This window comes from Xiphophorus couchianus, chromosome 23 (assembly GCF_001444195.1).
Source record: "Xiphophorus couchianus chromosome 23, X_couchianus-1.0, whole genome shotgun sequence".
Lineage (NCBI taxonomy): Eukaryota > Metazoa > Chordata > Actinopteri > Cyprinodontiformes > Poeciliidae > Xiphophorus > Xiphophorus couchianus.
The window spans coordinates 910,667-932,765 of record NC_040250.1 but is presented as its reverse complement, the minus strand read 5'-3'; the positions used below and the strand labels follow the sequence as shown (position 1 = coordinate 932,765).

General features: G+C 41.0%; 1 protein-coding gene across 1 annotated transcript; it reads left to right on the top strand.

Moving 5' to 3' along the window:
* The first annotated feature begins 1,709 nt into the window (after positions 1 to 1,709).
* ctbp1 (C-terminal binding protein 1) lies at positions 1,710 to 20,189 on the top strand. The gene is made up of 12 exons (XM_028008635.1): positions 1,710 to 1,882; positions 2,029 to 2,093; positions 10,028 to 10,182; positions 11,408 to 11,552; positions 12,974 to 13,077; positions 13,434 to 13,536; positions 13,786 to 13,910; positions 14,147 to 14,236; positions 14,345 to 14,475; positions 15,158 to 15,285; positions 15,373 to 15,484; positions 16,612 to 20,189. The coding sequence occupies exons 2-12, from the start codon at positions 2,054 to 2,056 to the stop codon at positions 16,805 to 16,807; spliced, it is 1,329 nt and encodes a 442-aa protein (XP_027864436.1). The 5' UTR covers positions 1,710 to 1,882; positions 2,029 to 2,053; the 3' UTR covers positions 16,808 to 20,189.
* Positions 20,190 to 22,099: the final 1,910 nt, after the last annotated feature.

Sequence of the window (22,099 nt, the reverse complement as noted above, 5' to 3'; positions counted from 1 at the left end):
ATTTCTAACAGCTGTCAATCATCTTAATGTACATGCTGCTAAATGTGCTAATGGTGAATAAATGACTTACAGTTACAGAAAAACTGTTTATCATCAGTGGCTATGCTAACTAGCCTTAGCATTCACAACATGTTATGCTAGCTGCAGTCACAAGAGGCTGTGATTGACAGCGCTAAGACCCGCCTCCTGGCTCTGATTGGCTGTTTCTAGATAGCACTGGGAGAAGGCAGAGTTACATACTGCAGCTTTAAAACCTAAAAATAGAAATAAAATAGCTTCTTGTCAAAATTACAACAGATTTCCTGCAGTATATATTTATCACAGATGATAAGTTGTTGTTTTTGAGCTAGCTGTGTGAAGAAACTCTGGCTGCGGGTCAGAGTCATGATGTAAGAGATGCTGACAGATTCTGTCTTGTAGGCAAAGAAGCCCATCTCTACCGCTCTGTGTCTGTGTGTGTGTGTGTGTGTGTGTGTGTGTTATTGTTTTAGCTACAGGGAAGAAACCAGTTGCAGCTAAACTTTATTCAGCTTTGCTAAAAACAGGTAGAACTAAGCAGCATGTTGGAGATGTGAACTTTTCCACCAGTAGCATGTTGAGTTTTCCTTCAAGCAACAGCAACTTAACGAGCTGCATGGCATCATTAACTCCCTGATTTTAGTAACTGTGCTCAAAATTCAATATGCTAGTACATGCCATATACGTGTTTAGCATATTAGCATTAGCTTCTGCTAGTTTTTTTAAGTTAGGGATTTAGAGTGAGCTTCCACTTTTATTTTTGTGTGTTTAGCGTTAACTTCCGTTATTTATGTGTTTAGCAGTTTAGCATTAGCTTCTGCCAGTTTTTTATGTTGATCGGTTTAGCGTGAACTTCTGATCATTTTATGTGTTCAGCTTTAGCTTCTTCTATTTTCATGTGTTTGGAAGTTTAGAGTTAGCTTCTGCTAATTATTTTGTTACCATCTGTTAGTTTTTAATGCTTAGCAGTTTGAAATGAGTTTCCGCTGATATCTTTGTGTTTATTGTCAGCTACCGCTAATTAACAAATAACGCTAAACAGTTTATTATGTGTTAATTATTTTATACTAATACATTAGCTCATGCTAATTATTTTATGTGTCTAGTGGTTTAATGTTAGCTTCTGCTAAATTTTTATGTGTTTAGCATCTTGTTGAGCAAATTAGTGATTAGTGAATCTAAAGTTTTGGTTAGCTGTGCCCACCTCACTTTTAATAAGACATACAATAAAAAGCTATATACTGGCTGATTTTTTCACTTGTTTTTCCAATGTTATGAGTAAAATAATCTGGCAGTGGAACTAGTTTTTTAAGTCAATCACAAGAATTATTTACTAAAAACAAGTGTCTTCATCTTCCTGTTAAGTTTCTTGTAAGTTAGCACACCAGAAAAATTGAGAAAACTAAACTGTTTGAGGCTAAAACATTTGGTTATGATTTGGTGTTTTTGCAGTGCAGTGAATATTCTGTATTAAATATTACTTTCTGACAGTTACGGTTGTTTTTTAACAGCTAATATCAGTAGAACCAGTTTTTTCCTCTTCATCGCCTTCTTCTTGCATAACGTGACTTTTTTTTCCCTCGTCGGTTTTCAGGAAACAAAAGATGAATTTTGGCCAACGTCGGCTCCTCCCCTCCGTACACACACACGCACCCACACACACACACCCACACACACACACACACACACCCACACACACACACACACTCTGTGACTTCCCCCACCGTCTCCTTCACTCTCCCGCCTTCCCGTTCCCATGAATGCAGCACTTCCTAAACTCTTCACGTTTCTCCTCTTCTTCTGCATGTGAGACGGAGGACGATTCTCTGTAGCAGGAAGGAAGGGAGGAAGGAAGGGGCGGGAGGTAAAGAGGGAGGGGTGAGAGAGCGGCGGCGAAGGGAGGGGACGGGAGAGAAAAGGGGGGAGCACATGTGTATGCTTGTCACTGAGGGTCTGGGAGGACGGAGGGAGGCCGCCATATGCTGACTGGATTCCTGTTCCTGTGTGCAGAGCGCTGGCCAGCCGGGAACACGCCATGGGAAGCTCACATCTCCTCAACAAAGGCATGCCTCTAGGTAAACACCCTGCTTTTATCCGGCTCTCTCTGTGTGTGTGTGTGTGTGAACATTATTCTACCTTCAGGCTCCCCTCCCCCTTCGCTCTCTTCCTCTCTTCTTCTGTCTCCTCCTCCTCACAAGTCTTCCTCACACTATTATCTATTTTATTGCTCAGAAGGGGAACCGTTGGCCTTTTCTCTGAAGCAGCGTGTGTGTGTGTGTGTGTGTGTGCTTGTGTGTGTTGGGGGAAAATCTCGGCTCGAACACCTCGACAGAAATAGATCTCTCTCTCTCTCTTCTTCGAGGGCGAGCAAGGACATGACACATATTTCTCGCTTGTTGTGCGTCTTTCATGAAGTGTACTCACACACATTCACACACACAAACACACGCAGGTGCACACAAGTGTGTGCACGTGAGCGGCGCTGGTGTGTGGACGTGTTTACACACGAGTGATGGATGCACCTTGTGATGGTGGCTGGAAAAGACGATTCTAGAAATCCTTGGATCAAGGTAGAGCTGCTGGGGAGGAGGAGGAGGAAGATGAAGAAGGCTTTTAGTTTGAAAAGAATGAGAAGAGCTTTTATCAGAGATCAGAGTCACATCTTCTCACTGGAGAAGATCGGATCTGGTTCTAATGGGAGTTATGGATGGACAGACAGACGCCGTAATGGGTGGATGGGTAGTTGGTTGGTTGGTTGGTTGGTTGGATGGTTGAATGGTTTGTTGGATGGTTTGTTGGTTGATCGATTGGATGGTTGATCGATTGGATGGATGGTTGATCGATTGGATGGTTGGTTGATCGATTGGATGATTGGTTGGATGGTTAATTAGATCAAATCTGTAAAGTTATATTTTCCATAATCTTGTTTAGTTTTTCCTAATTCAAAAACTTTCATCAAATTCCAGAGTTTTCCAGGCTTTTCCAGGCTTTTCCATAGATTGTCTGCATGCTAACCTTAGAAACCCAGGAACTGTGGTAACCGTGGTAACCGTAGAGCTATGCTGGCCTGTTGGATGATCTGTTTAGTCAGAAATGGTTTCCTGAAACGGGAACAGGAATATCACCGTCTGTTGAGACAGAAACGTTTCTCATTCCCTCTGCAGGCAGATTACCTGAGTCTGAGCTGCTGCTGATTTACTCCAGGTGAGTCAGAGTCAGCAGGTAAATAATCAGTTAGCAGGAAAACCTTCATTTATAACATAACCACTGTTTTAAAACGGATTATTTCCGTGGATGATAGTAATATAAACCTTCATTTAAATGACAGAAACACACTGGTAATCACAGTCTCGTTACTACGCAGAACTTTTTACTTTTACTACGGTAATATTATCAGAAAGTGTCACTACATTTACTGTAACGTAACATTTCTGGATCCGGGATGAAGAATAAACAAGTTTTAATCAAAATTATGTGAGATTATCTGCAATTTATGTTGAAGTGAGACCTCCTGTTTCTACACCAGCTGTGCTCTGCCAGTAATTTAAACACTGGAAGTACTTTATACTGATATATATATATATATATATATATATATATGAACTGCTGGATGATCTTCTGGCCAAATGTTTTATTTTCTAAATATGATATTTATTTGTAATTCTTGTTTTTAAAATACCAGAATTTGTCAAAACTTTATATTTAGTCTGATGATATCTTTTTAAATTATTAAATTAATATGTTTAGTTACAAAATAGAGTTTTGCTTGAGTTATTTCTTGGACTTTTTTCTTCTACATTCTTTAAAACTGTGTCCATGTAAAAATAGTTTTAATGAAGCAACAAGAATTTTAGATAAGAAAAACTTTGTTTCAATAAAATACTAAATATTTACATTTTCAGCTTTAATTTTTCTAGACAATAGTGGGCCACACATTTTTTAACCATATATAAATATATATTTTATATTGTAAAAAAAAAAATAAAATCATTAAAATAGCTTAATTCTTTTAAAATCAATAAACTATTTTAATAGTTTAATAGTTGTAATAGTGCTGTTTTAAACTATTTTAAAAGTTTAATTAAATTTTTAAAACTGTTTAATAGCTTAAACTATTAACCTATTCATATATTTATATGGTTACATAAAATACATTAGTGAATTTTAATTTCAGTTACATGTATTTGTTTTTTATCTCTATCTGAATCTGTAGTTGTGGTTAATAAATTAAAAACTTTGTATGTAGAAGTGAGTATGTGTAGTACACAGTACATTTTGGTACATATTGGTACGTATTGATACGTATTGGTACATATTGGTACGCATTGATACGTATTGGTACGTATTGGTACGTATTGATACGTATTGGTACATATTGGTACGCATTGATACGTATTGGTACGTATTGGTACGTATTGGTAAATATTGGTACGTATTGATACGTATTGGTACGTATTGATACGTATTGGTAAGTATTGGTACGTATTGGTACGTATTGATACGTATTGGTAAGTATTGGTACGTATTGATACGTATTGGTACGTATTGGTACGTATTGGTAAGTATTGGTGCGTATTGCTGCGTATTGGTGCGTATTGGTACGTATTAGTGCGTATTGGTGCGTATTGGTACGTATTGATAAGTATTGGTACGTATTGGTACGTATTGGTAAGTATTGGTACGTATTTGTACGTATTGGTAAGTATTGATACGTATTGATACGTATTGATACGTATTGACACGTATTGATACGTATTGATACGTATTGGTAAGTATTGGTAAGTATTGGTACGTATTGGTAAGTATTGGTGCGTATTGGTGCGTATTGGTACGTATTGGTAAGTATTGGTGCGTATTGCTGCGTATTGGTGCGTATTGGTACGTATTAGTGCGTATTGGTGCGTATTGGTACGTATTGATAAGTATTGGTACGTATTGGTACGTATTGGTAAGTATTGGTACGTATTTGTACGTATTGGTAAGTATTGATACGTATTGATACGTATTGATACGTATTGACACGTATTGATACGTATTGATACGTATTGGTAAGTATTGGTAAGTATTGGTACGTATTGGTAAGTATTGGTGCGTATTGGTGCGTATTGGTACGTATTGGTACGTATTGGTGCGTATTGGTGCGTATTGTAAGTATTGGTACATATTGGTGCGTATTGGTGCGTATTGGTACGTATTGATAAGTATTGGTACGTATTGATACGTATTGGTACGTATTGATACATATTGATACGTATTGATAAGTATTGGTACGTATTGGTGCGTATTGGTGCGTATTGGTGCGTATTGGTACGTATTGATAAGTATTGGTACGTATTGATACGTATTGGTACGTATTGATACATATTGATACGTATTGATAAGTATTGGTACGTATTGATGCGTATTGGTACGTATTGGTAAGTATTGGTGCGTATTGGTACGTATTGGTACGTATTGATAAGTATTGGTAAGTATTGGTACGTATTGGTAAGTATTGGTAAGTATTGGTACGTATTGGTACGTATTGATAAGTATTGGTAAGTATTGGTAAGTATTGGTACGTATTGGTAAGTATTGGTAAGTATTGGTACGTATTGGTGCGTATTGGTACGTATTGGTATGAATTGATATGTATTGGTACGTATTGGTATGTATTGGTAAGTATTTGTACGTATTGGTAAGTATTGGTACGTATTGATGCGTATTGGTACGTATTGGTACGTATTGGTGAGTATTGGTACATATTGGTACGTATTGATACGTATTGGTATGTATTGGTACGTATTGATACGTATTGGTGCGTATTGATACGTATTGGTACGTATTGGTAAGTATTGATACGTATTGGTATGTATTGGTACGTATTGATACGTATTGGTACGTATTGGTACGTATTGATACGTATTGGTGCGTATTGATACGTATTGGTGCATATCGGTACGTATTGGTACGTATCGATACGTATTGATACGTATTGGTAGGTATTGATACGTATTGGTAGGTATTGATACGTATTGGTACGTATTGATATGTATGGTGCGTATTGATAGTATTGGTGCGTATTGGTACGTATTGATACGTATTGGTGCGTATTGGTGGGTATTGGTACATATTGGTACGTATTGATACGTATTGGTGCGTATTGGTGCGTATTGATACGTATTGATACGTATTGGTGCGTATTGATACTTATTGGTACGTATTGATACGTATTGGTGCGTATTGATACGTATTGGTGCGTATTGGTAGGTATTGGTGCGTACAGGTTGTGACTGGACAGTAGGAAGTAAAGATCAGCCATTTTGACCGCGTGGTTTCATTGATTCATGAAGCTACAGACTCACTGAGCTGCTTCACCTTCACAGCATTTCTGTTTAGGGTAAAAAAAGCTTCTCTGATTTCTATAGACATGTTGCAGCGTGACATCACACCCCCGGCTTCCTGCTGGAGAGCAAAACTGCTAGCTGACGATAACTAGCATTGGTTTTAGCTATTAAGTTGTCAATATAACGCATTAGATCTTAAACGATATAAATAAAATAAAAATGGATGCAGTGCTTTGTTACAAATTATCAACACTACATCAACTAGATAACCAGGTCAGGAAAACGTTTTAATGTAAAATGGTGAAGGCGAAGGCACTATGTCAGCTATGCTAGCTTGACTATTACAACCTTAACATGTAGATGTGCTGCAGGATTTGGTGTTTCGATTCAGTAAAAAAAAACAGCAACCCTCACGCCAACTCTGACAGATCATCAGTAGAGTGGGTTTTCAAATGAGCTAAGCTAACACATTGTGTTAGCTTAGCTAACAGCAGCAGGAGCTAATCCACAACAGCAATCACTTATTAATAAACGCAAAATAAAAATCAAGCCTGAAAACATAACACTGTTGCGGACTGAGCTTCTGTTCTTTGTGTGGGAATTGTGTGTGTGTGTGTGTGTGTTGTTGAATCCTGATGTGTTAGGGGAGCTGTTGTCAGTCAGTTGCTATGGTAACGGGTCTGTGTGTAGCACAGCCAAAAAAGAGTGAGAAAAAAGGATAATACGAGTAGTTTTCAGTTATTCTTTGGTGGTTTCTCTGGTTTTATTTTCACTACTAAAGACACAGCTATTAAATTAATAACACCTTCATCTCCAACTTTCATTTAATTAATGGTTGCAGCAGCGCTGCTCCAGATGACAAGTAAAAGAATCGTCTTCTTCCGCTCCAGCATTGTGAGCATGTCTAAAATTTATCCAGCGGCCAGTTTGATTTCTCTGAGGGCCACATAAGAACTTAATGCGGACCGGGTTTGGCCCCCGGACCTCGAGTTTGACACATGGCTCTAGAAGTGGAGGCGTGTGAAGTGGAGCCGGTCCTCCAAGGTCATCACCAGGCGCTGGAATGACAGTTATTTCCTCCCTCAGAAATGCCTGGAATCCAGATCCAGAGTTTCCAGCAAACCGCAGAGCTCAAACTGGGCCTCCTGCTGGTTCTGGTCGCTCCCAGCCTGGTTCTGGTTCTGCAGAAATCTGCAGCTTAAACCAGACTCAGTTCTGCAACACAGAGCAGGGAGCTGAGCTTGATCCACGTTGGAAAAAGAAAATGCGTTTGCCAACAGAACCGGACCAAAACCCGGTTCTGTGATTAAAGTCCGGTTCTGCTGCAAACGGAGCCGAGAAATGCAGAAGGAAGTCCGGCCGGCGGCGTTAAAAATAACTCCTAACTGAAGATGAGAGAACGACTTGAAAACATGAACAAATGTGATTTTACTTTGAGCATCTTTTATTTAAAAGAAGGAATTATTGTCTGAAACCCAAAACTGGCTGAAACGTTGCTGGCAAGTTAGTTTCATCTTATCTCAAGTCTACTGAGATATTTGCAACAGGAACTGGACAAAAAATACTTTCCGTTGCTCTCAGTCATACAATGGCGTATTTGGGTCATTGTAGATATTTTAAAAAAGGAACAGTAAATAAAATTTTCTAGAAACAAACATGGAAAAGTCAGAAATTTTAATTCTTTTTAGCAAATTTTCAACATTTTAAACTGAGAAATTTCCAAATTTCTTTCCAGAAAATTTCCAATATCAAAACTCTATAGATTTTTGAACAAATTGTTCAACATTTGAAACTCTGAAATTTCTTCTGTTTTTCTAGCAAATTCTCAAAAATTCTTTTTTTGGTGAAAATGTACTCTTAGTTATTAGAGCCTTCTGCAAGGCAGTCTTACTGTCGCTGCATCTCTATGCGACGTCCGAATCCCATGATGCATTCTGACACCAAGCGGCTCTGGATGTGTCCGTCTGGATTCTCTGGAGCCTCCAGGCAGAAACTCAGAGCAAAGTGACAGAAAGAGTCACTTATGTCAGGCTGCATGTCAGAGAGGAGATGAGTCAGCAGATTTCCTGCTGACTCAGCAGAAACAGTTCTATCTGGACGGAAACCAGGAAATGTTCCTGGAGAAACTCCTCTAGATTTAATGAAACCTCAGATGTAAAAGTGACAGGAGGTCTCACTCCTACCTGATTGCTGACCCAATACGTTCTGATTTCTGATCAGCTAGAGATCAATACTTCAGAAAATATCTGACTGAGATACCACGTCCTGGTTGTTCTGCTTTATTGCTTTAAAAAATCCTCTTTAATTTATTGCTGAGCAGGAAAAATAACTTTTTATGAATATTATTTCCCCTAAGCACTTTCAACTTTCTGCTTTTGGTTCATGGTTCAAACACAAAAAGTATTTCTGTTTAGTTTTAATGCAAATATTTTATTACACTTGAATTAAGACAAAACGGACTTGCAAATAACTTTTCAGAAACTTGTTTTAAATAAATAATTCCCTAAAATGTATTTTAAAAAGCACCAGTTCCAGATTATTTCCCTTGTGACATTTTATGGTTTGAAATTATGAGTGAAATAATCTGTACTTTTTTAAATCCAGTATTAAGGAATTAACCTTATTATTGAAAGGTTTCTGTGATGCTGCGACAGAAGAGTAAACATCATGTTGAAACATCGCGTCACACTGGCAGCCTCTCCAGAGACAAAAGGTGTTCACTGTAAAAAGTATTTACTTTTAATGCGTATTTTATCTACTATTATGTTTATGTGGCATAGGCGTACAGTAAGACATTAAAGGAAACATTGTGAAATGATTAGTTGTGTGGATTTCAAAGCTACTGAATGGATTTGCTTTTGAAGGAATTAAGTCTCATAAAAGCATCAGAAAAGCTTCCTGTTGTTTGGGATGATTAATTTTGAAAAGTCTAAATTTTACTACAAAAAACTCAGAAATTTGCCAGAAAAAACAAGAAAATTTTTAGATTACTTTAAGAAATTTTCCGTAAAAGTTTAAAATGTTGAAAAATATTGACTTTCAAAATCTGAAATTTCCAAAATTAAAAAAAAAAAAAAAGAGCTTAATCTAAAAATTTCTACGTTGTTTTGGTGGAAATTTAATTACTTTTGTCTTCAATGTCCCTAATACGACTGTGAGCGACGGAAACCTTTTCTAAACTCGTTTCTGGCACAAATATTTTATTCCACTTGAAATAAGACAAAACTAACAAGTAACTTTTCTTTGAGGAATAAGAGATTTCAGTCAATAATTCATCAAACTTGATGAAAAGGTTCTAGTTATGAGTGAAAAAGTCCAGATTTCTTCCTTATTGTTAGCCAGGTGAAAGGTGCGTTTCGTGCATTCAGAGCTCATCCTCCTCTTCCTCCTCCTCATCATCATCCTCATCATCATCAGGCTTTGTTGTAAGTTAGTTTTATTTTATTTCAAGTCTGCAGGGATATTTGCAGTACAAACTACAGACTGAAATCCTTGGTAAGGTTTTGTGTTTTTGCAGTGTAACGTGGAGTTTGTTGGAGCAGTGAAGGTTGTAGAGTCGACCAGCTGCTGGGAGGAAGGATCTGTGGTTACGCTCCTTTGTGCGCCCAGGATGCAGAAATGTTTGAGTGATTGCAGTTAAACACTCCTGAGTGATCCGACTTCTTCTTTCCTTCTGTTTTTAGGCATCAGACCTCCCATCATGAACGGGCCGATGCACCCGCGCCCCCTGGTGGCGCTGCTGGACGGCAGAGACTGCACCGTGGAGATGCCCATCCTGAAGGACGTCGCAACCGTGGCGTTCTGCGACGCTCAGTCCACACAGGAGATCCACGAGAAGGTAACGTCCGCACGCTGACGATGCAGCTGTAGAGAGCTTCTTCCTGCTGGAAAAGCCTCCATGGAGTCTTCAGTCGGTCCAGATCCATTCCTCCACATCAGGGTCAAACGGTTTCAGGCTGAGGAACACGTCGCACTCACAGACCATCTAACCAACTCAACCTCTTAATATGTACAACCTGAAGAGAAAATATCAATGTCTTAACTCACTTATTGTTGTCTTTTTTGTTCGTTCTTATGAGAAAAATGTTGTACGTTTACTTTGAGTTATTTACGGGATTTCCAATGGAAATTAAAAGTGAGTTGTTCTTTACTATGAGTGTTGTGTCCATTAATAACATTTTAGTGCTATTTATAATTCAGAAGCGTAATAAAGGGAACAAAAATTTTCTCACAGCTTGAAGAAAGCGAGACGTAAAGATGCAGTTAGTCAACGCGGGGCGTTACATATCTAAAAACAAAAATTCTGCAACTCACCCTGAAAAACTGAAAAATGTTCCTGCAGACACAAATTCTTCCGATCAAGAAATCCTGGGATTGTTCCCACTTGTATCCAGCTTTTCTTTTTAACCGCTGTTTTTAAGTTACTTCTGCAATGTTAGTCAAACAGAGTCCTGTGGAAAGCCAACTGTATTTAAAGACTCAAGACGTAAAAGCTACTAGGACTTTGTTACTTTTAACACAGACGATAAGTTATCAGGATATTTTGGTTCCTGGGCAAAATTTGATCCTCACTCCTTACCAGTTGGTGGCGATAATGCTCCATCTAGCTGCTTGACAATCTCCATTAAACAAAAGACAAAGAGAAACCAGTGTGACACCGTCTCCCTAACAACGGGCTCAAACACGCCTAGCAACGGGGTCAAACAAGCCTAGCAACGGGGTCAAACACGCCTAGCAACGGGGTCAAACAAGCCTAGCAACGGGGTCAAACACGCCTAGCAACGGGGTCAAACACGCCTAGCAACGGGGTCAAACAAGCCTAGCAACGGGGTCAAACATGCCTAGCAACGGGGTCAAACAAGCCTAGCAATGGGGTCAAACAAGCCTAGCAACGGGGTCAAACACGCCTAGCAACGGGGTCAAACACGCCTAGCAACGGGGTCAGCATTAGAAGAATAATTCTGCTTTGAATGCAGCAAATAATGTCTTGATTTTGCTGCACCTGCTGCTGTTTTCTCTGACTGAGGTTGTATTTTCAGGACGGATGTTCGTTCTGTGTGCAGGTGCTAAACGAAGCTGTGGGGGCGTTGATGTACCACACCATCACCCTGATGAGGGAAGACCTGGAGAAGTTCAAGGCGTTGCGCATCATCGTTCGCATAGGCAGCGGCTACGACAACATAGACATCAAATCCGCCGGGGAGCTTGGTACAAACCACAAACACCCTGAACTAACCACAAACACCCTGAACTAACCACAAACACCCTGAACTAGGCGCACAAATACATCAGCAACTGCTGAACTGCTAGTCTAGAGGGACTCATGTTGTAGAGACAAAGAATATGCAACACTTAAAAGTTGCAACTAATAAAAAAATGTTTTAAAATAAATAATCCCTGGCATAATTATTGGTAACCCTAATGATGCCTTTAAACCAGGGGGGCCCAAAGTGGGTCCTGGAGGCCCGGCATCCTGCACGTTTTAGTTCCCTCCCTGGTACCAACAACCTTTTCAGCAGGTTGTTGGTACCAAGCAGGTAAATGTTTTTCTTAGGCCTCTAACGAGCCATCATTTGATCCAGGTGTGTTAAACCAGGGAGAGACTAAAACATGCAGGATGCCGGGCCTCAGGGACCCACTTTGGGCCCCCCTGGTTTAAAATCTATGAAACGGAAGGATTTGTTTAGTTATGCTTAATTTTTAACTCGATCAAAGTTTCTCCAAGAATCTATTTTTATCTGTTCCACCACAGAGAAGGACATCAAACATCCAAAAATCCTGATCAAGTTAATTGCTGAGTCTAATCACATTTTAATCACCAAAATAAGCAACACGTTCAATTCAAAAACCTTTATGTTGCTAAATTACTGAATAAATAAACAAAATGAGCTCAACAACAAAGATATTTATAGCTTTTAATCTGTTCTTCATATTGGAGCAAAGTTCAGCTTTCCAAAGTCAGGAGCTTCTTTAGAAATGACATTAGCATTAGCTGCTACATGTTAGCACTGAGATGCTATTTTAGGCTAGATTAGCTTCGCTGATAGGCTAACTCCTTTTAGCACAACTTGAACACAACAACAGTTTTTCCAGCGTTTGATCAGATTGTATAGAAGCAGAAATTAAAACCCAGGAAGCCGAGAGAAGCGGCTTCGTCCTCCGCCGCTGCCGTCAGTGGTGTTAGCTAACGGCAGCTGGTGCGTCAGGTTTATGGGTGGAACAGAAACACACAAATACAAATGGTTCCAACTTGGGACTTTTGTGTAAAAAAAAACTGCATCTGTGACTAATCCAAATTAATTGATTAAAATGCACAAAAATATAATTTTTAATAAATGTCAAAGTGTAATCTGTCCCAGCGTGATAAGAATGTGATGACGTGTGAGGGAGAATACACAGGGGGCAGGAAACAACTTGACCTAACAACATAGAGCAGCTAGAAGTAAACTAGAATCACTAAGAAGGCCTGAAGTAAAATAAACAGAAACAGGAAAACAGAACAACAACACACCTCCAAACAAGCGAGGACTTACCAGAGAAGTCTGGTTGAAGCTCGTCTTGCTCCCAGCAGCGGTAAACTCTGTCAGCTGGATCTCCCTCAGACCTCACCCTGCTTCCTGCTCCGACAGGTATAGCTGTGTGCAACATGCCGGCAGCATCGGTGGAGGAGACGGCAGACTCCACGCTGTGCCACATCCTCACCCTGTACCGACGCACCACCTGGCTGCACCAGGTTTGTAGCTCTGCAGCCCAGACAGCAGGCAGGGAACCAACAGTCACTGGGTTTGTTGGAGGTGTGCGTCCGCTCACCGCCATCATTATTTACACTGTAACAAATAATCTCTGCCAACTGACATATAAGCAAAATTGAAACATTTCATTTTCTTTAGAATGTGGCTGTATTTGAAAGACGTTGATGTAAAGTGTAGAAGGTACAGTAAAATGATTTGTTCCTCAAATCATTGCTTAGACTCATGTGTTGTAGTCTGACAGGATTAGCTTGTGGTGCAGAGTGAATTACAGCTGGATCACCGTGCATCTGCGCTGTCCGCTCCGTCTGAAGTGACGATGCGTCTTCACTCCCGCCAGGCTCTCCGGGAAGGGACGCGTGTTCAGAGCGTGGAGCAGATCCGAGAGGTGGCGTCAGGCGCGGCCAGGATCAGAGGAGAGACGCTGGGACTCATTGGGCTCGGTGAGAATCCAAACTGGTGTCAAACTGGTCCACATCGGTCCAGGTCCTTTCATTTCATACAGGACAACTAATCTGACCGAGCAGAAAGGCATCGCTGAAGGAAAGTCATGAGAAGTCAGATTAGTATAAGATTCGTCGGAGAGCGAAATCAAACTTTTTACCTCCATGCTAAAAAGCTTGTTGCTCAGCAAGACAATCCTGCATAAGACTACATACAATCTAGACGTAACAAACTCGATGTGTTTGTAGGCCGGGTCGGCCAGGCCGTCGCCCTGCGAGCCAAGGTCTTCGGCTTCAACGTGATTTTCTACGACCCTTATTTGGCCGACGGCGTAGAAAGGTCCCTGGGGCTCCAACGGGTCACCACCCTACAGGTAAACCCTGCTGGCCTTCATGTCTACCTTTCAGTGCCTTCAGATCAATCAAATGGAGGATTTCACTCTGAAAACAGAAATGAAACCTCATTTACACTTCTGGTCAGAAAGCTTTAGAAACATCTGAAAGGCCTGCAGGCAGCAGGTCCTGCAGCGGAAACGTTTCCATCTATTATTGAGTGATGAAAGCAGAACCAGACGACATTCTGACGGGGATTTATCATCTTCCTCCTCAGGACCTTCTCTTCCACTCTGACTGTGTCTCTCTGCACTGCAGCCTCAACGAGCACAACCACCACCTGATCAACGACTTCACCATCAAACAGGTACGCTGAGACCAGAGGCTGGCAAAGCCACCAAGGAAGCTTGTAAAGTCATATCAAGCCTCAGCTGAACGGTGTGTGTGTGTGTGTGTGTGTGACTGCGTATTAAAGATGCGGCAGGGGGCGTTCCTGGTGAACACAGCCAGGGGGGGCCTGGTGGATGAAAAGGCTCTGGCTCAGGCTCTGAAGGAGGGCAGGATACGCGGGGCGGCTCTGGACGTCCATGAGACAGAACCTTTCAGGTATTACTGAGCAAATGCTTCATCAAGTTGTAAGAGAACTGGCTTCGTTGACAGCCAAACCATTCTCCAGAAGACGTTTGGGTTTTCCATCTATCCAACAGCAAACTACAGTCCAGCTTCTTCTGTTCATATCCTCTCAGTCCATACTAAAGTGTTTTCTTCACGGTGGGTTGAAATACCGCTGTTCCAGCTTCTGATTAACTTGATCCTTTGGTTGTTCTTGAACTTCCTAAACAATCTGAGGGTGACGGTTTGGGTCAGAGGTTTGGGGGTTCGAACAGAACCGTGATCCGAAACAAACATCTGACCTGGATAACCAAGGCCAACATTGAGCCACCGGGCCAGCACCAAGAAACCATCTGATTTAAGTAAACTGAAACGTTTCTGTCCAGAAAGACGGCGGAAGCTTGTTGGTTTCTCTGAAACTTTAGGGACATTTATACAAATGTTAGTAGGACTGAATGTATGTAAAGTTTTGACCCTGTGTGGATTAGAGAAAACCCACAACAAATTGTTGCTTTAAAAGTATTATCATCAAAAGTCCCAGATCAGTATCACACCTTTTGCTGATGACGGTTTTCTTTCTGTGCGAATCCCAGTTTGTCTTCTAAGTTTGAGTTAAATGATAAATTGGAGTAATTTCCTCCAGCTGAGCTGAACGTACCGTTTGTTGCTGTGGCAGCTTCAGTCAGGGTCCACTGAAGGATGCTCCCAACCTGATCTGCACGCCGCACGCTGCCTGGTACAGCGAACAGGCATCACTGGAGATGAGAGAAGAGGCGGCGAGGGAAATCCGGAGGGCAGTGACAGGTTGGTGGACAGAGTCAATGACCAAAGGAGACACTTTAGGACAGAGAAACAGATTTGTTTTGTTGATCCTTATTTGTTCATTTTCAGGTCGGATCCCAGACAGTCTGAAGAATTGCGTGAATAAAGAGTTTCTCTCACCCAACAACCACTGGGCCGTCGACCCGGCTGCGGTCCACCCTGAGCTCAACGGCGCCTACAGGTACCGGCCGGCGCCGAGTTATCAGCAAGAATTAGAGATGATCCAACATCCAGCTTATCAACACCTATAGCTGCCAGGTTGCGTGCTTTGTTAATGTATTTATACACTTTACTGTATTTTACTGGATTTTATGTGACAGATCAACAAAACCGAAAGTGTTTTTACACCTGATAGTCCAGTAGACTCGGCTCGATTAGGGACCAAATTCGCAACATTTGTTCCACCTCCGTCTGCTGCAGTTCTCTTTCTCACTGCAGTCAAATGATCCAAACTAATTGGGAAACCTGTTCCCCTCCTGGCCTGTGGGGGCGCTGCACCAAGAACCACTGAAGGAAACGACACAAAAACCTCTGAAGGCACTGAGAGCAACTTCCTTCTTCACCAGATGGAAACAAGATGGAGGCGTCAGATTTTAGTGTTGGAGGATTTCTCTTTAGTCTTTGGCTGAAGACCAGGAGCCATTTCTGATGCTAGCGCTAGGCTAGCATGTTAGCTTTGGATGTATTTACCCAGAATGCCTTGCGCTGTAGTCCACTTCCTGCTTTTCGAGTGGTCTCTGGTCTGCATGAGGTTCACATATGCATTTGAAAAGAACCAGAGTTCATTTCAACTGAACCCAGACCGAGGTTTGGAGGACCAGAGGTCAGAGGTCAATTAGCATTCACACCTCACCAACCGGACCAGAGTTTCCAGGCAACCGGACCAGAGTTGGGTTAAAGTGGACTGAAGAGGAATGGTGTGAATCCACTCTTAGTACATATGTGAAGTGGAAGGAAACAGTTACATGGTTTTACAGTTTTTATAGATAAAATGCAGAAAATGTGGCATGAGTTACTAAAACCTTGACTTGATACTTCACAGGCAGTAGAGACCCACATGTTGGACTTTTGTCCTTTGGGATCCATCCCATAATATCTCTGGCTGCATGTTTAAGGTGGCTGTCCTGCTGGAAGGTGAACCTCCAGTCTCAGGTTTTCTGATTCTTCTCAATCTAAAGTTCTCCAACCAGAACAGCTGCCGTTAGCTGAGTTAGTTTAGTTACTTCCTTTACTGCTCTGTGCTGGTCTGTCAGCTCTCTGTAAAATCCACTGAACTGTGTGAACAGTTTTGCCCCTCCTGCCCCTCAGGTACCCCCCCGGGGTGGTGAGCTTGCCGGCCGGTGGCCTCCCTCCGCCCGTCGAAGGCATCGTCCCGAGCGCCGTGCCCATCACGCACACCCTCCCGCCCGCTGCCGCACACCCGCCCCACGCGCCGTCTCCCGGACAGAACACGGTGAAGCCACCAGAGGGGGACAGAGAGCAGCACCCCAGCGACCAGCTGTAGCCCTTCTGCACGCCGACCGCCGTTCAGGTTCCACCTGCTTCCCAACAGACAGGTCTCACTCCCAGCCGGAGCAGGACTGACGCTTTACTCAACAACCCAGAAAGTTCCTCTAAACCAACATCTGATCGTTGGTGCCTCAACAGAAAAAAATCATAACAAGTTTAAATTGATTTGGGGAAAAAAGAATTAAGAAAATTGTTAGGCTGTTGGTGTCCAAAGTTAGAGGTTTTCATGTGTTCTGTGTCTTTTCCTTAGTTTGATGTGACATCGAAGTTATTGGGTTAGAAATGAATGTAACCTGCCTGTGAACAGATTTTAGAACATGATGATATTCGTATTCCAGTCTTAACAAAAACTGGTTTAAAGATACAATATCTCATTTTCTTTTTATTTGTCCCTAAATTAGCAAGGCCCCAAAAAAGAGGCAGCATTTTGCACACCATCTCAGGAACCTACGTTTCTGCAGGTGGTAATCTAGTTTTTTCTAGCATTTTTCTTTTCTAAATAGTTTTTATGCCACTCAGTGCTTTTGTTTTTCTACCTGCTTGCCTTTCCGTGTCCCGTTGCGTTAGAAAAGAACAACTTTAGTGAGATATAAAGTTGATCTAATGCTTGTTTCTGTTGGTTTTGTTTAAGGAGCATGTCACTTTGCTCTGGGATTGTGTAAATGTTCGAACCGAAGGTGTAATGGGAGGAACGTTTAGGAGAGGTGGTGAAATGGTAAACATGCTGGGACCTGCTGATTCTGACGTTTTCATTCATGAGCTGACGAGGCGACAGACTGAGACACATTAAAAACATGGTTTATTTTTAATAATTCACCTATTCTGGCTGCAATGTCTGCTCCTGTTCTGACCAGCATTGTAACTTTGATAAAGGAATGACATTTGTGTCGACCAGAATGACCAACACTATGCTAGGCTACGTTCACACAGCAGGCAGATGTGACCCAACTCAGATCCTTTCACCCCCAAAATACAATTTGTTCCACTTACACATGTGGATAAATCTTTACTGCCGTAAGCAGAGCTCCGCGGCGGCCATCTTTACTGCCGTAAGCAGAGCTCCGCGGCGGCCATCTTTACTGCCGTAAGCAGAGCTCCGCGGCGGCCATCTTTACTGCCGTAAGCAGAGTGCCGCGGCGGCCATCTTTACTGCCGTAAACAGAGCTCCGCGGCGGCCATCTTTACTGCCGTAAACAGAGCTCCGCGGCGGCCATCTTTACTGCCGTAAACAGAGCTCCGCGGCGGCCATCTTTACTGCTGTAAGCAGAGCGATGCTGGGCGACATCTGTCTTCTTCTGCGCATTTGGATTATCATGCGCAAAAAGAGTCTGACTTTGGTCACTTTTAATTAGTAGAATGAATAATCATGCAAAAAAACGTCAGATTTGAGCATTGAGACCTGCTGAGAAAACGTAGCCGTGGCGATCTGTTCAGGTCTCATTTTTTTCCACATAATGGAGCCATGTTTTACCCCTGAGGGTTTAACTCCATCACAAATCAAACTCTGAATCAGTTTCCACACAACAACACTTAGCTTAGCTTTAACTTTCACTACAAGCTAATAAAGATAAAGGTAGAACACTCAGATGAAGGCGAACGTTCTTCATTTGGCTCAGACACAAAGAGAAAAACACAGAGCCAAAGCTGCAGCTTGAAGAGAGCTGATACTCTTAACTTTTGTAGATGTGAAACGTGCTATAAAAGAAAGCTTTTTTGCTATTTGATTGACTTTATGCTCACAAACAACTCCTTCTCCAGCTTTCTGTCCTAGCTGCGTCATGAACAGCATTTCGTTTTCTCTCTTTAGCTTTCAGTTGGTTTTTCTCTTGAATTCAGAAGCAGAAAATGTTACAAACAATGAAACTTTTTCTGAGGAATAAAATCTGCCTTCTTGGCTCGTTTACATCTTCACCCCACACCTAGCTTAGCATATTCGCCTTAAATAGTTTGGTTTTCTGTTACAACAGAAAACAACATCCTCCATATATGGAAGTGCTTCCTGTTTTACACAAAGGGGTAGGTGTCGTTTTTTAAATTACTTTTTATGAACAGAAAAGGCCAGTTGTGATTTATTTCATGTCTTTTATTTTGTATTTTCGGGTTTCCTGGCTCTAAACCTTTACTCTGTTATGCACTTTAAGTTGATTCCTCCACCTTCGGGTCCTGGGACGGTTACGACAGTAAAAACGGTTAAACTTGGGTAAAGATGAGACTCAGATGATCTCTGAAGATTGTTTTAACGTCTCGAGAAGAAACGCCTCCCGCTTTCCACAAACAGACATGAGCACAGAGAAGCGGCGGCGTTTCCCCCGAGCGGCCTGAGATTTCCTGGAGTCCCTTCAACATCAAGCCGGGCCCTTCCCGTTGCTACCATTTAACCACCTGCTCTCTTCATGTGTACATACAGTGTTCTGCTTGCCTGTGTCAATGTGACTTGATTGTTTCTGTGTCTAAAAGCAGCGCCAGTAGGTGGAGCAGTAAATTACCCAGAAGTCCTTTCTGCTCCCCCTACCTGCAGCTGCGTAGTAAAAGCCGTTTCCTGTTGCCTACCTGGTCTTCTTCATGGTGAGGCAGCGATCAGGGATGGACATTCCCACCGCAGGGCGTTTCAGGCAAAAATGTTTGATTACGAGAATAAAGTCAAAATAATGTAAGAATAAAACAGAAAGTAGAAATAATATGAGAATAAAACTGCATGTCAGTCATAATAGAATAAAACCAATAAAATTAGGAGACTAAAGTCATTAAATGAAGTTATAATATAAACAGAATAAAGAAGCTATTTTACCTCAAAAAGGATTAAAAACAAGAGGAAACCTGAGAATCTTATACTTTATTATAAGGAATAAGGAAAAACTTCATTTTTAACACATCAGCATGAAATTATTATCAGTGGCTGAACTGAGTTTCGAAGACAGAAGATTTTAATAACTATCAAAGTTTTGCCTAAAAACTTTCCATCTTTCTTCTGGTATTTTTGTGTCTTTGTTCTCATAAAATTCTGACTTTATCCTCGTAATTCTGAATAAAATGATCAAATCTGGTCGTCTGGCTGTAGCAACGCGCCGCCGCAGACCGAAGGTTCTGGGCTGATATTCTGGCTCGGTTCTGGTTCTTCCAACCCAAACTGCAAACATTCCTGGTCCAAACTGACGGATCCGGCGGTTCCCCTGAAACGCCATCCCTGGCGGGAGCGCCCCCTGCTGCCGCCCTTCATGGTGACGTAGTAGGCGTAGCAATATTCAGTACACACATTGATCTATATTCTACAGTAAATATCATTATTTTTGGTCAAACGATGACAACTGAAAAAGATGTTTGTGACTGTATGCATTTGTATGAATTATTTTAAAAGGAAATAAACTGTGGAAAGGTGACAGCTGGGTTTCTGTTTCTGCGCTGCGTTTAGCTGTTAGCATCATTTAGTTTAGATCATCAGAAAAACTTTATTAAAATGCATCTCCACTGTGAAGGATTTTCATTTCTCTGCTGTTAAAAGCAGAACAGAACATTTGTGAAGCTCTAGAGATGATGCTGTTTGGATCAAAACAAATTTGAATCTTTGTTTCCTTATTCTGCTGCTAAATTAGAGCCAATAATTTACATACAAACAGATTTCTGTCCAAATGGAGAAAACGGTTGGATCTGGATAAATAATTTCAGAACTTGCATTTTTTAATTAATTTAGTGAAAACATTAATTTCTTTAGATAATATTTTAATTTGTTGTGCATAGCAGAACCGAGTTTGAGTTGAATCATTTGAGGAATAATTGATCCAATAACGTTTTAAATCGTAATAAATTCTCATTAAATAACCAAACCTAACCCTATCCCTAACCCTAACCCGTGTCCAGTTTCCCCTCGTTAGTTCTGTGTCTCCACCAGGGGGCGCCGTTCCTATGCAGCAGAACTGCAGATAAAACTTGTGAAATTCTGATTATTGATCCTATAAACACAAAATAATTTAAAACATATTAATAAGTGATCAGATTGTATGTCCTGATTAACAGCATAATAAATGTAACAAACCAACAGATGATTTGACCTTCTACTCATTTAAAAGTTAATATTTTTTGTTTTGATGGTTTAAAAAGCAGCAAATTTCCTGGAAGTCACTTTGAAACTCTAACTCAGCATTAGACGTCTGCAATCCAACTTTCCTTTTCAAATCACAACCAAAAATCAAACTATGAAGAAGTCAGAAAGTGTTTTATTGGTTTTTATAGTTTCATACCGAGAACAATAAATGAAAAAATGACCATCGGACAGAAAAAGACATTTATTAATCAGACTGGAAGCGGTTTGGTGAATTTATATCCAGATTTCCAGTTTATTTTGCAAAAACTTCCTGTAAACATGCGACAGTCGGGAACATCGGATCCGAATCTGATTCATTTCCACAGAAATAAATCAGATATTTTTGCAGGGAGAAAAGATGGAAAGTAGGAAAACAGTTGGATTTGGGCAGAGCCGTAAAGTAAAAGATAAAAGTACTATGTTAGATTTTAGTTAAATATTTATCTTTCCCAGGACTTTCTACTTTTACTTCCTACTTTTAAGATAAATCTGTATTTTTACTAATTACATTTTCACATATGGCTAAATGAGAGTTGGTGAGAATAAAAACTGGAAACGTATCAGTACTTTGTAAAATCTCTATTCATGTTGTCAGCAAAAGATTAAAATGTATTTTTTATACCTAGAACTTTTTACATATTTTATTGAAAGTCTAAACAGTCCAACCTGTTTCACTTTGACTAGAATATAAAAGTTTTTATAAAAGTTTCTGTAAGTAACTGCAGCTGTCCCTGATCGTTTGTTTTTCAGAGCTGCATGTTGCACCATTTCATTTTGAACACGTTCAGTTTGACCAATCATGAGGCTTCATTTGAAACTAACTGCCCTTATCTATGAATAACTTTCATAAAACAAAAAGGTGGCAGCTGAAACAGACTTTAAATCTGTTCATGTTTTCACCTTCAATCAGCTTTAGGTTACATAATTCTGCAGGATTCAGTCACATGCAACCATATTATGTGTAGAAAAGTGAGACCTGGCAGAGCTGCATCAGCGTGAGAATGCTGGTCAGAACAGGAGCAGACGTTTTGGTCCACCGCTGGGCAGCAGAACGGGTACGGCGCCATATTGTCTCCTGAATGCCATGATTTCAGCTCCACCTTCACAGAGCTGCTCTTCATCCTCACCTGCTCTGTGCGGCTCCCCATTTAAACAGCTGATCGTCACCAGTTCAGTGACAAATCGTCTGGTGCTCCTGTCACAGCCTTC